General features: G+C 52.0%; 3 protein-coding genes and 1 pseudogene across 53 annotated transcripts in view; 3 read left to right on the top strand and 1 right to left on the bottom strand.

Annotated features, from left to right (window-relative positions):
• LOC119849376 (zinc finger protein 420-like) overlaps positions 1-17293 on the bottom strand; it is a 3142523-nt gene that overhangs the window by 368572 nt on the left and 2756658 nt on the right. The gene's annotated exons all lie outside the window — the stretch shown is intronic.
• LOC119849403 (zinc finger protein 501-like) overlaps positions 1-17293 on the top strand; it is a 1099011-nt gene that overhangs the window by 480151 nt on the left and 601567 nt on the right. The window lies entirely within an intron of this gene.
• The window catches only part of LOC119849388 (zinc finger protein OZF-like), an 875044-nt gene that overhangs the window by 770532 nt on the left and 87219 nt on the right, over positions 1-17293 (top strand). The window contains exon 7 of one of the 3 annotated variants that reach the window (XM_043503847.1): positions 7846-7966. In XM_043503847.1, the coding sequence (XP_043359782.1) occupies positions 7846-7966 (121 nt within the window). Of the gene's footprint in view, positions 1-7845; positions 7967-14573; positions 14688-17293 lie in introns of those variants that run through there. The other 2 variants (XM_043503848.1, XM_043503849.1) reach the window with 2 other exon arrangements.
• Positions 1845-16972, top strand: LOC119849377 (annotated as a pseudogene).

The following is a 17293-nucleotide window of genomic DNA, read 5'->3' as shown; positions in this document are numbered from 1 at the left end:
GAGACGCTGGTTACAGGTCTCGTTAGAACCATCTGCAATCCAGGAATTCTCCGACGAGTGCAGCGGTGTCCACGGCATCCGATGAAGTGAGCTGTAGCTCACGAAAGCTTATGCTCTAATAAATGTGTTAGTCTCTAAGGTGCCACAAGATCTCCTTTTCTATTAGCTGGAAGAGTTTCTGGCAACACGGATTAATTTCTCACGCTTCGGTTCCACTCGGAATCTTCCCAGACCCGAGGAGAAGCTCTGTGGAGCTCGAAAGCTTCTCTTCCACCAATGGAAATTGCTCCAGGAAAAGAGGTCACCTCACCCACCTGGCCGCTCGGGGCACTTTCGATCAGTTCTTGAGAACTGGGGAGAAAAATGGGTCAGAAACAAAATATCTGATATTACAAGATAAAAACACCGAGATCTGAGGGCTACTCAATAATTCGAGGGAAAAGTGGGAAAGTTTGAAAGGGTTGTATGGGATTTTTATGGGCGGCAGGTGCACCCCCGGTATGGGGACGCTAGCCCCCGCCCCGCCTCTTCTGCCCAAGACCCCACCCCACCCCCCTCCCGCCGGTCAGCACCCAAGAAGCCCCGAGCCTCAGCCAGCCAGTGCCAAGCCCTGAGCCGGACCACACAGAGGTGCTCTGAGCCCCTCCTGCCCCATTGCTATTCCTGCCCCACCCCCCACCATAAAGAACAGGAGGACTTGTGGCACCTTAGAGACTAACAAATTTATTTGAGCATAAGCTTACCCCCCACCATGTCCCTCCCCCTCCTGCCCCACTGAATTCCCGGGCCCCGCCCCCACCATGTCCCTCCCCCTCACCCCCCCGCCAGCCTCCTTCTTCCCTCCCCCCAGCCCCCTCGCTATTCCTGCCCCGCCCCCCCTCCTGCCCCATTGATATTCCCCGGCTCCGCCCCCACCATGTCCCTCCCCCTCACCCCCCCGCCAGCCTCCTTCTTCCCTCCCCCAGCCCCCTCGCTATTCCTGTCCCGCCCCCCCTCCTGCCCCATTGATATTCCCCGGCTCCGCCCCCACCATGTCCCTCCCCCTCACCCCCCCGCCAGCCTCCTTCTTCCCTCCCCCAGCCCCCTCGCTATTCCTGCCCCGCCCCCCCCTCCAGACCCATTGATATTCCCGGGCCCCGCCCCCACCATGTCCCTCCCCCTCACCCCCCGCCAGCCTCCTTCTTCCCTCCCCCCAGCCCCCTCGCTATTCCTGCCCCGCCCCCCCTGCTGCCCCATTGATATTCCCGGGCCCCGCCCCCACCATGTCCCTCCCCCTCACCCCCCCGCCAGCCTCCTTCTTCCCTCCCCCAGCCCCCTCGCTATTGCTGCCCCGCCCCCCCCTCCTGCCCCATTGATATTCCCGGGCCCCGCCCCCACCATGTCCCTCCCCCTCACCCCCCCGCCAGCCTCCTTCTTCCCTCCCCCCAGCCCCCTCGCTATTCCTGCCCCGCCCCCCCTCCTGCCCCATTGATATTCCCGGTTTCCGCCCCCACCATGTCCCTCCCCCTCACCCCCCCGCCAGCCTCCTTCTTCCCTCCCCCAGCCCCCTCGCTATTGCTGCCCCGCCCCCCCTCCTGCCCCATTGATATTCCCGGGCCCCGCCCCCACCATGTCCCTCCCCCTCACCCCCCCGCCAGCCTCCTTCTTCCCTCCCCCAGCCCCCTCGCTATTGCTGCCCCGCCCCCCCTCCTGCCCCATTGATATTCCCGGGCCCCGCCCCCACCATGTCCCTCCCCCTCACCCCCCCGCCAGCCTCCTTCTTCCCTCCCCCAGCCCCCTCGCTATTGCTGCCCCGCCCCCCCTCCAGCCCCATTGATATTCCCGGCTCCGCCCCCTGCGCGCGGCGCCTCCAACCGTCCTAACGGACCCGCCTCGCGCCGCGGCTCGGCGGGTGCGTCACTTCCGGCCTGTGCTGCCGCCTCGCTCCCTCCCCCCGCGGGCTGCCCGCTGCGCTGAGGCCCCGGAAGCCGGTAAGAGCCGGAGCCGGAGCCGCGGGGCGGGGGGGGCTGAACTGTCTCTGGGCGGCAGGAAATGCCGGGGGGGGGGGGAAAGAGCCGTGGGGGGAGTTAATTGGATCCGGTCCCTGTCCGCGCCCCTCCCCCACTGGCTGCCCCCAGACCCCCCCATGTCACCCGCCCCTCCCCCACTGGCTGCCCCCTTCCCTGGGCCAGGGACCTTCCCACCCCCCCTTCACACTGCCCCCCCGGCTCCCTGCAAATGGGGGGGGTGTCACGGTCCAGTCCCATAAAATCCCTTCAAACTGCCCCCCCACCCCTCCTTCCGCCCCCCTTCCGTCGCCCCACGAAATCCCCTCCGCTCTCGGCATGATGACACACCAACCACGCCTCCGCGTTCCCCCCTGTCCCCCCCCCGCTCGTCACCGGGGGCATCCGATCTCTGCCAGCGTCGCCCCTTTCCCCCGAGTCCGTCATTGCGGGGACACGCGCTCAGACTTGACCTTCTCTCGGAAATCCCGCCGGTTCCCCGGCCTTGTCTGACCGCGGGTCTCGCCTCCCGGCTTTGGCCTCGTCTAGGTCATCCAACGTCAGTGAAAAATCCTCTCGGGTTCGGGGCTCTTCCCCCGGTCTCTGAACCCCGGCAGCGTCTCCTTCCTTGGAGGGGACCCGCGGCCCTGAGTCCTTCTCCATCCTGGAGGTTGCAGGGGGTGAAGCTGCCCAGTGATCGGCCCCCCCCCATTATCTCTGTGAAAAGGGTTGCCGATGAACGAGACTAGCCGCATATTTAACAGGGTCCGATGAACGAGACTAGCCGCATATTTAACAGGGTCCGATGAACGAGACTAGCCGCATATTTAACAGGGTCCGATGAACGAGACTAGCCGCATATTTAACAGGGTCCGATGAACGAGACTAGCCGCATATTTAACAGGGTCCGATGAACGAGACTAGCCGCATATTTAACAGGGTCCGATGAACGAGACTAGCCGCATATTTAACAGGGTCCGATGAACGAGACTAGCCGCATATTTAATAGGGTCCGATGAAAGAGACTAGCCGCATATTTCATACCCACCAAATCCCTCTTTGGGGGATCAGTGGCTCCCAGCTGGCGACAGGAGAGTTGCCCGGACCCTTTTCTTTTCTCCAGCTGGCACGGGATGAGGAGGTCCCTCTGAGTGCAGCGCGGGTCCAGAAGTATCCCAAACCCCGTGACAGAGGGTCTCCGTGAGGGGTGGCTTCCCGCAGTGCTAAGATGCAGCCACCTCTGGGGTGGATCCATGGTGGCCATCATTTGCTAGTGACAGGGCATGGACATGTCTTCAGTATTTTGGCCCCCTCCATTCTCCTGTTACAGAAGCATCCCCCAGGCTCCCTCTGCCTGTGCGACTGGCCAGCAGGAGGTGGTGATAACTTTCTGTCCACTTATCAAACATGATGAGGTGAAACCACCCAACAGATTTTTGCATCTTTCCCCTCCGGAAAACTGCAGGAACTTCAGGTTTCAGAGTAGCAGCTGTGTTGGTCTGTATCCGCAAAAAGACCAGGAGTATTTGTGGCACCTTGGAGACTAACACATTTATTTGGGTATAAGCTTTCGTGGGCAGGTTCTGGAGGGAAAACTCTTGCCCTGAGTCCTTGTCCTAGATCTGGGGGTGAGGGAGGTGGGAAGGGAGTGAGCACTTGCACCCGGTGATCTGTTGAAAAGGATTCTGGCCTCATCGTTTCTGAACTCTGCTTCTGGTGTCATTGAGACCAGTGTTAAACCGGAGTCACTGCAAGGAAAGACAAGGAGTGACATGAATAACTGTCCCTCTGGGGAGGTGGTTTCATTGGCTGCTCTTACCACAGAGCTCTGGTTGTTGCTAAAAGAGGGAAGGCGGCTCAAACTCTCTGTCCTGGATATTAGGATTCAACTTCCTGGGTCAGAAGCTGCAGCCTCCATTGTGATTTGGGACCCCGCCTTAGCAGCTGGTGGGTGTGTGTGCACGTGCGTGCGCTCTCATTTGTTGGGAATTGACTTTCTCCAGCTGGTACTAGCCCTTGAGGGCAGCCCTAGGCTCTGGTAATAGTTAATTTTGAGCTGGAAAGTCCAGAAAAGTGTGAGACCCTCAGGGAAAGTGCTGGGGACTATGTAGAGTCACCTTCATACCAAATAGCTTCTCCTCGTTTCTCCTCCCGTTAGCCATTTCCAGGAAAAAATCCAGCCATGGGAGAGCAAACATCCCAGCGATGGGACTTTCCGAGCCACAGGGGCAGGGAGAGGGGACGTGGGAAAGGAGATAGAAGGGGAAAGAAGAATGTGGCTGAAAGGGGCAGTGGGAGAAATGAGTGGGGAGAGAGATTTCCAGATCTCTGATCTGCCCAGACCCAATGTATTGCAGCATCCCTGGGCAGAATCACTTTCCTGTGGACAAGATGAGGATGAGAGAGAGGAAAACCCAGTTCCTGACCCCATATCCCTCCTGCTGGGGTGTGCACTGCTCGGGGATCAGTGTCAGAAGGACTCCTCCGAAGTGATTCCTTTCTTTCTGCTCTTTTCTAGCCTTGTGTTCAGACACTTTGTTACTGGGGGGGCTTAAAACTGTGTGGGCTTAGTCTGGCAGGAGGGGCCCGATCTACACTGTACTACAGAGAACAAGCATTTTCCCAGCATGGCAGAATCTAGGGTGTCTGTCTGCAGGGAAAGGGCCTGGGGGAATCGTGACGTGAAGTGAACTAAAGCCCGTTCCTAAACCTCCACAACTGCCCTTCTCGCCCTGCCAGGCTGCAGAATGACGCCCACGTTTCCCTCCAGCTGATCCCGTCCTCCCATGGGACAGGGAAGAGAAATGGCTGCAGTGGAACCAGTTCAGGTAGGGATTATTGGGGGGTGGCTGGTGGGTTCCTGCAGGAGGGAGAGGGGCAGTAAATACACAGGAGGTGGGAAGGTTTGCACCGTCTGGTTTGGAGGTTGGAGCGGGGCAGGAAATGCACAGGGTGGAGAAAGGGAGGAGGCCGGGGGGTGACAGACCTGCTGGGATTTGTTGAATGAGTGGCCTAGATTCTAGGAACAGACTGTAGTGGTGGTGTAATCGTCCCTCTCCGTCTGGGTTGGAGGGAGGCGGCACCACCAAACCATGTCCTCGGGATCACTGCCTAGTCTCAGGGGAATTAGCAGTCCAGCTGTCAGTGTCCTGACCACCCTAACAGGCAAGAACCCCAGTCAGTATATGGGTTCTGATCCTCAGGCAGGAGCAGGGCCACCCAGGAGTCTGTAGGCTCTGGGCCCTTAGGCAGGGGCAGAGCAGACAGCGGTTTAGGGGCCAGGCCTCAGGCAGGGTGGGCACCATTGGTCCAAGCCCCAACCTAAGGCAGGGCAGAGTGGTGAACAGTCTAGCACCCGAGCTTTGGCAGACAGTAGGTGAACACTGGCCTACCCTGCTGTGGGCGGCCTGGGGCCTACCTGACTCCACCAGGTCCCAGCCCAGGGCCTAACAGTGGAGAAGGCAGCGGTGGAGAAGGGCCTGGTGGTGGGGGGCGTATATGTTCCCATTGAGCCCCTGGAAGACCTGGGTGTACGGGTGCTTTTTACCTCCATCCCACCCTTCCTTCCCAATGTTGCCCTACTGCCCTTCCTCTCCACCCTAGGAAACCCCTTTCTGTCATCAGCCCTCTCCCCCTGGGCTGTAAGGACCCCACCCTCTGTCACCTCCTGTCCTTCTGCTGGCAGGTCCAGGTCCACCTACTGGAGGCGCTAGAGGGGTCCTTTCTGGGGTTCCCACCAGGGGACTCATTGCCAGATGCTTTACTCTTCGGGGGAGGTCTGGTGTTACCTCTGCCAGGTGACAGGGCATGTCCGGAGGGACTGGGGTAACCCCCCGTGGTGCCCAGATGAGTGGGTGGGCCCCACCTTTGTTGGACACAGTCTGGTGGGGCCCATGGAGGAGAGGACAGCAGGGCTGCTGCCGGGCATGGGAGAGGGCCCACCACAGCGGGAGGTATCTCTTCCCCTCATTGTCCCCCCGGCTCGGCCCCTGTGAGTCAGCCCTATGCCTCCAGCTTGGGGGGCTGGATGCTCATACAGAGGAATGCGTCAAATGGAAGGCATGGGCTCACCACCTCCCTTGACACAGAGGGGGAGGAGGCCCCCCCAAGACTGAGGGGGGTTGCGACTGCCGAGCCATCCGTCGCACCCCCTGAGAGGGCCCAGCAGATGGAGCCAGCTAAGGATGCTGTGGGGAACAGCACCGCCCTCCTCCTTGAGTCCCTCCCTGAGGGGGCCTGGGGGAGTCCCTCCCGCCCCCTTGTCATCTGTGCCCCCCTGGGCGCTGAGACAATTGTTGCCTCCGTTGCGCAGGGAGAACTCTGGGGCGGCAGGGGGAGATTTTCACTCCAGTTTTCAGGAGATCGAGGCCATGGGTCTGACCCCGGTCACCCAGCGGAAGGACGACCCCTTGCCAGAGGGCCTCGATCTGGGGGAAGGATTAATCATGCTGCCTCCTCCTCTCTCTCCCCTACCCCCGGCTGCTGCGTCCACTCTCAACCCTGGGGTGTTCCTGGGCTCGTCCATCTGCCCAGCCACAGACAGCACCTAGCTCGCGCCCGCCAATTCCCTTGTGGCGATGGACAGTGCCGAGAGCGCAGGCCCCGAGCCCTTGGGTGCACCCCCTCTTGAGGCAGAGTGCTGCCTTTCCTCCCAGCTGGGGGCCCAATTGCAGATGCCATCCTGCCCGACACCGTGGTTGCGGGTGCTGAGCTTGCGGTGCCCAGTCCCGGCGTCATTGAGGGCCCCCTTCCTCGGCCCCTGAACCCAGTCGAGAGGTGCTGTACCGTAGGGACACGGACCCCACTTCTGCCTCTGCTCCTGATCCCGTTCCCACTCCCAGTCCTGCTCCTGCCCCTGTCGTATTCTCCGACTCTCTCTCCTCCACCTCTTGTACTGCTGCCGCCCCTGGGGTCGTCTCGTTTCCCCTTCCCTTGGACAATCCTCAGGGGACAGTTGTCGTGTCTCCCCTTCCCCACCCTTCTCTGAGCGGCTGCGAAGGTGGACGTGACGCTCCAGTGCCTTTCCCTATGGGGGAGGACAGTGATGCTCAACCAGCTGGTCCTGTCCATGCTCTGAGACCAGCCCCATGTATCCTGTCCCAGCTCCGGAGGTGAGCTCTGGGGTCTTTCTAGCCAGGATTGCGCTGGGTCTCACTGCACAGACGCGTGGGGTTTGGAGGTGGAAACGCCCTCATTTGTGGAACAGGAAACAACACACCTAGCTGGGGTTAGGAGAAAGAACCACACACCCAGTGCTGGAGCCTGACCCGACTAATCACCAGCTACTATGAGATATGACGGGGGGACCCGCAGGTGAGGCGTAGGAGACACGTCTCTCCCCTCATATCCAGCTCCTCACAAGGAGGAGGGTGTTGGGCTTCTGGACCCTGCTAGGGGCTCCATCTCCTGTATCAGTCTCTGGCTACTCGGTGTGTGATGGATCTGCTGGGAGAGAAGAGGGGCTCTCTCTTCGTCCCCTCACACTGGTGTTTCCTGGATGCTCTGAGTGGTGTGGAGGTGGGACTCTGTGGATGTCAAACCATCCAGAGCTTTCATTTGGTTGGCTCCTCTCCCCCATGAATAGTGGGGCTGTGGGTGGGGCAGCAGGCACTGAGGGTTGGACTCTTGCTCTTTCAGGGGCCGGTGACCTTTGAGGAGGTGGCTGTGTATTTCACCAGGGAAGAGGGGGCTCTGCTGGATCCCCCTCAGAGAGCCCTCTACAGAGACATCATGCAGGAGAACTATGAGAATGTGACCTCCCTGGGTAAGAGTTCCCGACCCCTCGGTTACTAGAAGGGGAAGTGACTAATTAAGGTTCCTGTCACCCCTACAATGTAACCATTACACTGCCCTGATTCAGCATCACCTCAACATGCCAGTGACACACACGCTAGCCCTCTGCCCTCCCCTGCTACCCAACACTGCGGGAACAGAGCACAGGAGAACTACAGCACAGTGTCAAATATCTCCTATTTGCTCAGGTAAAACTGGGGGTTGGATCCCACATAATGAACAGAAGCTTCCTACCCCTGCCCCTCACTCAAACCCTGAGCCTACCCCAGACCAGCTCCGACTTGCAAAGTGATCCCACTCTCTTACCCTCGCCGTGAGGTTTCCTTCTGAGTCGTTGCCTTCACTCGCCCCTCACTAAGCCCTGGAGAACACTAGTGTGTATGGCACCAGAGTGCTGACAGTCCTCAGAGCAAGAACTCGCCCTTGTGCACCTTTAGTGACACAACCTACAACACTGAGCACTGAAATGGGGCAGACTCGGTCCCTCAGGGGTCACATGCACCTCTCCGCATGCTCTGCCAAGCTGCTCCAACTACTCCCTCCACCATCCGATTACAGCTACAGCTGACCCAGTGCACACAGCCGGCGGGCATGCAGATAAATGCTGGTATTCCAGTCTGTGAAATGCCACACAAAGAATGACATGTTCTTAGTCCTTCCCTGTAGATATTCTAGATTCATAGCCAGAAGGGATGTTTAGGTCATCTAGGCTGATCTCCTGTATCACACAGACTGTAGAATTTCTTTCAGTTACTGAGCTGAACACCTTGTTTGACTAAATCATTTTCAGAAAGGATTCCAGTCTTGAACTGACAGAGTATACCCCAGGGACTGGGGGAGTTTGTTAATCTTTGCACTACCCTTAGAGAACCATTTCCAGTGGCTATTACTAGCTGCAGGAATGAGGATGGGAGCAGCAGAGTTAAAGGGCAATGCAGGGGTAGCGTGCACATTTACTTTTCGTTTTCTGGGTTTGCAGAGATTTAAGTTTAGCTACCGTCCATATGGTGAAAGGCAGGAGACAGCACTTCAAAATATTCTCAACAGGGAAGCAGTAGACACACTGAAACCACAGAGCCCTCTGAGAGTCTCCCTGGAGACTCCAGCCCCTGTTCCATTGGACACTCACAGTACACTCAGATTCACAGATATTCCAGCTTAACACAGCACTTAGACGATGTCTACACTAGCACTTTTGTCGGTAACACTTCCATCAGTCGGGTGTGAAAAAAACACATAAGTATCACCCACAAAAGCAGTGGTGTGGACAGCGCTTTGCTGGTGGGAGCCGCTCTCCTGCTGACATAGCTACCGCCGCCTGTAGGAGGTTTCGTTCTGCCGAGAGGAGAGAGCTCTGCCGTTGGCATAGAGAGGCGACATGGGAGACTTACAGTGGTACAGCTGAGTGGTACAGCTGTGCCTCTGTAGTGTAGACATAGTCTGAGATGTGTGTAGAGTGAAAACAAGTCATAGTTTAATTAATGAAGTCTAGAGATTCTAGTGATAGCAAGGAGAAGTCTTGGGGAAAAAATAGTTACACATCAAGTACTATCAGAGCACTCTGTCTAGATCCTAGACGTACAGACCTAGAGCCTTTTGTATGTCCTACAGCAATGCTCACACAAAGGCCTTGCTCTGTTTTACAGCCAGGCTGGGCTGTGATCTTCTGTTCATGAGACAAATCACACTGCCAGCTTTCCACTACGCTGGAGGATGCAGGGTGTACCTCTGTACGGTTAAATATTCCTCGACATGCCATTATCTTACCCCATAAACAGGATTCTTCTCTTTATTTCATGTAAATTTCCTCTCTTGAAGATTTCACAATTTCTTCATTACCATTTGGGTCAGTGAACAAACTGGGACACTTCCCCCCCATCTGTTCCCATCTGTCTCTTGTCTTATTCTTAGATTGTCAGCTCCGTGCGGCAGGGATTGTGTTTTTGTTCTGTGTCGGTAGAACGTCCAGCACAATGGAATGATGGTCAGTGGCTGGGGATGTGAGCATTACAGTAATAGAAATAATAAATACCAATCCTTGGGAGAGTCCAGGCAGTGGGAGGGAGGGTGTTGGAGAGCAGAGAGGTGGGGGGGTAGGTTTGGGGTGAAGAGTTCCTGTGAGCTGGGACGTCTGGAGGCGGTGGGAAGGAGATGTGCCATGGAGTAGGTTCTGGAGGGATTTGCAATGCAATGGAGGACTGGAAGAAATAAGAAGGAGTTGGTTTCAGTGGGCATGAAACTTTCAGAGCAGCCCAACTCACTAAAGTCGTAACCTGTGCAGTAGAATCTCAGAGTTACAAACACCTGGGGAATGGAGTTTGTTTTTAATTCTGTACAAAATGTTATGGTTCTTCTTTCAAATGTTTACAACCGAACATTGACGTTGACATAATACATCTTTTAAACTTCATTATGCAGAAGAAAAATGCTGCTTTTAACCATCCTAATTTAAATGAAACTAGCACAGAAATGGTTTCCTTTTCATGTCAAATCTTTTTTTAAACTTTTTAAGGCTATGGCTGCACTACTGACACTCTAAGCCAACAGGAGAGAGTTCTCCCATCAACTTAATTACTCCCGGCCCCAGGAACAGCAGTAGCTATGTTGGAAGGAGAAGCTGTCCCACTGACATAGCGCTGTCCACACCAACACGTCACTGTAACTTGCATCGCTCAGGAAGATGTAACATAATTGATTCAGATGTAATCTGTACTGTGTATCTAGCCTAAGATACCAATTAGAGCTATCAAGCAATTAAGCAAATTAATCATGATTAATCAGACTATTAACAATAATAGAATACCATTCATTTAAGTATTTTTGGATGTTTTCTACATTTTCAAATCTATTGATTTCTATTGCTACGCAGAATACAAAGTGTACAGTGCTCACTATTTCTCATTACAAATATTTGCACTGTAAAAAACAAAATAAATAGTATTTTTGAAGTACTGTAGTGTAATCTCTTTATTACGGAAGTGGAACTTACAAATGCAGAATTATGCTCAAAAATAAAACAATGTAAAACTTTACAGCCTACAAGTCCACTCAGTCCTATTTCTTGTTCAGCCAGTCGCTCAGATACTCAGACAAATGAGTTTGTTTACATTTGCAGGAGATAGTGCTGCCTGCTTCTTGTTCACAATGTCACTGGAAAGTGAGAACAGACATTTGCATGGCACTGTTATAGCCAGCATCACAAGATATTTTCATGCCAGATGCGCTAAAGATTCATATGTCCCTTCATGCTTCAACCACCTGAGGAGTTCTGCTTGATAACAATCCAAAGCAGTGTGGACCGATATATGTTAATTTTCATTATCTGAGTCAGATGCCACCAGCCGAAGGTTGATTTTTTTTGGTGGTTCAGGTTCTGTAGTTTCCGCAGTGGAGTGTTGCTCTTTTAAGACTTCTGAAAGCATGCTCCACACCTCGTCCCTCTCAGATTTTGGAAGGCACTTCAGATTCTTAAACCTTGGGTCGAGTGCTGTAGCTATTTTTAGAAATCTCACATTGGTACCTTCTTTGCGTTTTGTCAAATCTGCAGTAAAAGTGTTCTTAAAATGAACGTGTGCTGAGTCACCATCTGAGACTACTGTAACATGAAATAAATGGCAGAATGTGGGTAAAACAGACCCGGAGACATACAAGTCTCCCCCAAGGAGTTCAGTCACAAATTTAATTAACACATTTTTTTAACAAGCGTCATCAGCATGGAAGCATGTCCTCTGGAATGGTGGCGAAAGCATGAAGGGGCATACAAATGTTTAGCATATCTGGCACGTAAATACCTTGCAATGCTGGCTACAAAAGTCCCCATGTGAACGCCTTTTCTCACTTTCTGGTGACATTGTAAATAAGAAGTAGGCAGCATTGTCTCCCGTAAATGTAAACAAACTTGTTTGTCTTAGAGATTAGCTTAACAAGAAATAGGACTGAGTGGACTTGTAGGCTTTAAAGTTGAGTAAGGGGGTACTCTGCCCTCTTGCTGGAAAGTAGTATGGTAAGAATCTTACCTTGAACCAAGACTAGTTTTGTTAAGTTGTTCTAGTCTCCAGAAAGCATTTTTCACTTTCACTTGCTTGTAACCATTTCTGACTTTCTCGTTTATACTTCAACTCACCTTAATGTGTTTGTTACAAAACTTGTTTTACTCTTAATTTAAACAGTTTGGGTGCTGTCTTTGAATTCAAGTGATAGCTAACTCCAGTTGAAGTGATGAGCTGGGCCCTTTGTCTCTTTTGAGGAGCAAGGAATCCTTATTATTCCTCTGAATGATCCAGGAAAAAGTAGCCATTGCAGAGCACATGGTTTTGGGAAAATTCAGATGTTGCTGTCTCTTGCCAGGTGTATCCAAGCCTCCTGGAAGCCAAAATGTGCCTGGGGTGTAAGAAGCAGGCTGCTGGTCCAGGGCCACTTATCACACAGACACTCAGTGCATCCTTGAATGCTGGCTGGGAACATCCAGACAAGGGAGCTCCAGCAGCAGAACGTTGAAAGTCACCCAGGACTACAGATGACACAACTCCTCACTGGTCTGGATTGCACCCCAGAGTGTGAAAACGGTCTAGGTTGGTAGTGAAACATCTTGAGAGACTTGCTGCCCCAACCCCATCTGCAATAGCCACAATCTCTCTTCCTTGCAGGCTCCTTGGATCTTGGGCTCCATCATTCCTGAAGTTATCTGGTCTGATTCTTATTTTTCACATTGTGCTTTTCCAGAGGAAATAGAATATGTTACTCCTGAATTATAGCGGCTAATTTCCCAGCATTCTCCACACCCAGAAATTTTTATATTCCCTCCCATTACCCGACTCACTAGATTCCCTAATGCCACAGTATGTGCTTTCCTGACATCTAGTACTGCTGAGATCCTGCATTCAGTGATATCCCTGCCCTTCCTGTTCCTTACTCCACTAACCCCACGAGCACAGGCTGACTGTTCCCCGCTTCCCTAGGACTTCCGCATTGTCTCTGGACCCGTTTGTCAGCAAGGAACAGTTCCAGGGAGACTTGCTCACTGTCTGGAGTCTTCACTTTCTGAGACATGCATTTACCTTCTCTGTGTTTTAGGAGCCTCTTTGATAATGAGTGTCTGCAATATTACCCAGGGTACACTCTGGACTGTCGAATAGTTGTGTCCCATCAGTTCTCCAACCTGGGATACCTTTCACACTGCTTTTCTGTGAGAACAGCCACTCCTGGCCAGTTAACGCACATTGTCCAGCATGTAACTCGCTCCCAGCTACACAGTACTGAGTGCTACTACTCAGCCACTCGTGAATTACACCACAGGGGAATACCGGCACATCCTCTAGTCCCAGATTTCCCCCCAGAAATGTGTGTCTTGCACTCTCCAGCACATTACTAAACAGCACAAGGTCATAGAAAGTCTGTCACTTCATCGATGGAAAATGACATGCACCAGGCTTGTTATCCCAAGTGGCGTTTCTCATACAATTTAATCCAAACAATAGTTATTTTATTGTTTTATCTATTAACTACAGAAAGATTTTAAGTGACTACAAGTAAAGAGGCATAAAAGTCAGAATTGCTTACAAAAAAAATAAAAGATGAAACACAAACTAACGTCTAACTTAACAAGCTAAAGAAGATGCACAGCGAATGTCTCTTGCTCACCATCTGCTGTGACAGGCTGGGTTTCCTTTCAGCCAGGGGCCCCGCCTCCCGAAGTTCAGTTCTTCAGGAGTTGTTGATGTCATGAGCAGAGAGAAAAGGGGCGGGAGAGAGAGTATTAAGTGTTTTCCCCACCTCTTTTTATATTTCAGTCCTTGGCGCTAGAAACTTCTTCAGTTTTCAGCTGATTCATGGTGACGGGCTCCATGTGTTGTCAATATGAAGTTCAAGTCCTTCCTGTGATAAAATGTAAATTTCTCACTCACACCTTCCTCCTGCTGTAGAATGGCCATTTAACCAGGTGTTAGCCTTGCTGTCTTTTGAGGAACTGGTCTGTGGGTATTTTCAGTAACATCATGCAGTAAAATCTTGTATCTTTTGTGATGGAGTAAAGCCAGATGGTTACAGGAGAGTGGTGGAAGGCAAGTATATTAGCTCCAGGATAAGCAGGTTCCTTTTCCCCTGGTAACTGAACAGGGGTACAGAGGAGGGAAACCCTACCCATCGAGGGCCAACAGCCCTTCCGGGCCCCGAATGTTTGAGGGAAGAGAACCCACCAGAGGGGAGAGACTGAACTGTGTATCTGGCCTGTTGCTACCGTGCCCGGAGGGCCTACCAGAGATCAAAAGGCCCCTGTCTCCCTTCTGCCATCAAGAAGGCTGGAAGGAACCCTGCTCAGGCAAGCTGTGGACAATAAACCCAGGGGCATGGGGAAATCCTGAGGGGAGAGGAATAGCCCAGCCCACCACTAACAGGAAGCATGGAACTCACTGAGGTGGAGAAGGAGCTCAGTCACATTTTATATACGTAGTGTTTCTATTGTAACACACAGTTTAACAAGACAATAATGTTCAGCATATTATGAGTTTCCAAATGATACCTGACAAGGCATACTTTGTACAAAATATATCATAATTTTGCAAAAGAGTGAATACAGGGTTACAGACTGTCACAGTGTGTGTTTGTGTGTGTTCCTAGCAGATATGTGTGTATTTCAATCCCTCTTGAGCAAAGTATTCTGCATCTTTGAGGACCTGAGGAGCTGGCCCTCGGATTTCACTGGTTTACTAAGGACTGCGTTTTAAATTAATAATTATTTTTCATGACAAAGTCTTATGAATTAACCTGATCTCCTTTGTTTTTTTTTCATCTGAGCAGGGTTTCCAGTTTGCAAACCTGATGTGATCTCCCAGCTGGAACAAGGGGAAGAGCCATGCGTCCCAGACCTCCAGGATTCAGAGGAAAAAGAGATCCTGAGAGATCCCTGCACAGGTGAGGAACATTTAACCAACTCGGAATCTGTAAGTGCCTGAGTGAAAAATCTGGGGTACCCTACAAAAAGCTTGAGAGCTCTCATCAGGATTGTCCCCAGCAGGTGTCATATTGTCAGGGCAGATATAGTTCACGGCTTCCTACAGATCCTAATTGACACCTAGCAGGAGCTTCCTCCCTTCCGTCTGAGAATTTGGATGGGATATGAAGGGGAATTTAGTTCCTGTTTTTTGACATCTCTCTCATTTTGGTTTGGTCATCCCTTTTCCCTCCCAGTTTGAGGTTTCTCTCTCTATTGCAGCAGGTGATGCGATGGTGAGTGAGAATGAGGAGCAGAATTCTCAGCAGGAAGATTCTGAGCAAGTGGAACCACATGGAGTATTATCCAAAATATCCAAAAGGAACATATGCAGAAGTCATGAGCAGGGAAAAACCTGTGAGATTCAGCACAGAGCAGAGAGAAAGCAGGAAAACCAGCCAGGGGAGAAATTGAGTACATTTATTTACTGTTGGGGAACTCACAAGGACCACAAAGAAACCACAGCCAAGCAGAAAATGCTCAGGGGGAAGAAAAAATATATGTGCACTGAATGTGGGGAAAACTTCAGTGACTGCTCAGCTCGTATTGCACATCATAGAATCCACACAGGAGAGAAACTCTATGAATGCTGTGAGTGCGGTAAAACCTTCAATCGCATCTCACACCTTACTCGACATGAGATAATCCACACGGGAGAAAAACCCTATGAATGCCGTGAGTGCGGGAAAACCTTCAATCGCAGCTCACACCTCACTCGACATCGGAGAATCCACATGGGAGAGAGACCCTATGAATGCTGTGAGTGTGGGAAAACTTTCAATTGCAGTTCACAGCTCAGTAGACATGAGATAATCCACACAGGAGACAGACCCTATGAATGCCATGAGTGTGGGAAAACCTTCACTCTCAGCTCATATCTTACTACACATGAGCGAATGCACAGGGGGGAGAGGCCCTTTCAATGCTCTCAGTGTGGGAAAAGCTTCACTAGGAGCTCATCCCTTATTAGACATGAGAGAATGCACACCGGAGAGAGACCCTATAAATGCTGTGAGTGTGGGAAAACCTTCACTTCCAGCTCAAACCTTATTCAACATCAGAGAATCCACACAGGGGAGAGGCCTTATGAATGTGGTCAGTGCGGGAAAGCCTTCAATTGCAGCTCAGAGCTCACTAGACATGAGAGAATCCACACAGGAGAGAGACCCCATGAATGCAGTGAGTGTGGGAAAACCTTCACTCTCAGGTCAGATCTTACTACCCATGAGAGAATCCACACAGGGGAGAGGCCCTTTCAGTGCTCTCAGTGTGGGAAAAGCTTCACTAGGAGCTCAGACCTTACTAGACATGAAAGAATCCATACGGGAGAGAGACCCTATGAATGCTGTGAGTGTGGGAAAAGCTTTATTTCCAGCTCAAAACTTATTCAGCATGAGAGAATCCACACAGGGGAGAGGCCCTATAAATGCGGTGAGTGCGGGAAAGCCTTCAGTTGCAGTTCAAAGCTCACTAGACATGAGAGAATGCACAGGGGAGAGAGACCTTATGAATGCTGTGAGTGCGGGAAAACCTTCACTTACAGCTCAGATCTTACTACACATGAGAGAATCCACACAGGGGAGAGGCCCTTTCAGTGCTCTCAGTGTGGGAAAACCTTCACTAGGAGCTCAGATGTTATTAGACATGAGAGAATCCATACGGGAGAGAGACCCTATGAATGCTGTGAATGTGGGAAAAGCTTCATTTCCACCTCAAACCTTATTAAACATCAGAGAATCCACACCGGGGAGCGGCCCTATAAATGCGGTGAGTGCGGGAAAGCCTTCAATTGCGGTTCACAGCTCACTAGACATGAGAGAATCCACACAGGGGAGAGACCCTATGTTTAAGGCAGGGGAGTGACATCATCAGGGTTCTTCACTGACTCCCCACTCAAAGAGACCCTCGGAGACACCTAAGGAACAAAGACTGAACTGGGGGGAGAAGTGCTGGACCCAGGCTAGAGGGGTTTCTAGCCTGTGAAAGGAATACATGGGGGTTTTAATCTGCAAGGAAGGGCAGCTGGCCCCTTAAGAATCTCTGCAACCAGCTTAAATCATCATCTAGGGTGAGAATTTGCTACTCATAGCCAATCTCTTTAGTATTTTAAGTTTATATTGTGTTTTGTGTATTTGCTAGGTAATCTCCTTTGATCTGTTTGCTATCCCATATAACCACTTAAAATCTATCTACTGTAGTTAATAAACTTGTTTTTGTTTTATCTAAAACCCATGTGTGGAAGTCAGAACTTGGTGCAGAGGGCTGTCCTATATTCCCTCTGCACATTGAGGGAGGGAGTGAATTTCATGAGCTTATGCTGTACAGTTCTCTGTGGAGCACAAGGTGGTACCATTTTGGATTTACCCTCCAGAGGGGGGTGCGTGCCTTAGAAAGTGAGAGGTACCTTAACTGTGCCTTCCCATGCAGGGACCAGTTAAAGAACCTGTGTGTATGTAGCTGCAGCTGGGTGTGTCCCTACCTGTATGTGCGCTGGCGGAAGTGCAGGGTGAATCCTGGAGGGCTTGGC

This window comes from Dermochelys coriacea, chromosome 28 (assembly GCF_009764565.3).
Source record: "Dermochelys coriacea isolate rDerCor1 chromosome 28, rDerCor1.pri.v4, whole genome shotgun sequence".
NCBI lineage: Eukaryota > Metazoa > Chordata > Testudines > Dermochelyidae > Dermochelys > Dermochelys coriacea.
The sequence above is the reverse complement of the archived record's forward strand: the minus strand, read 5'-3'. Positions and strand labels throughout refer to the sequence as shown.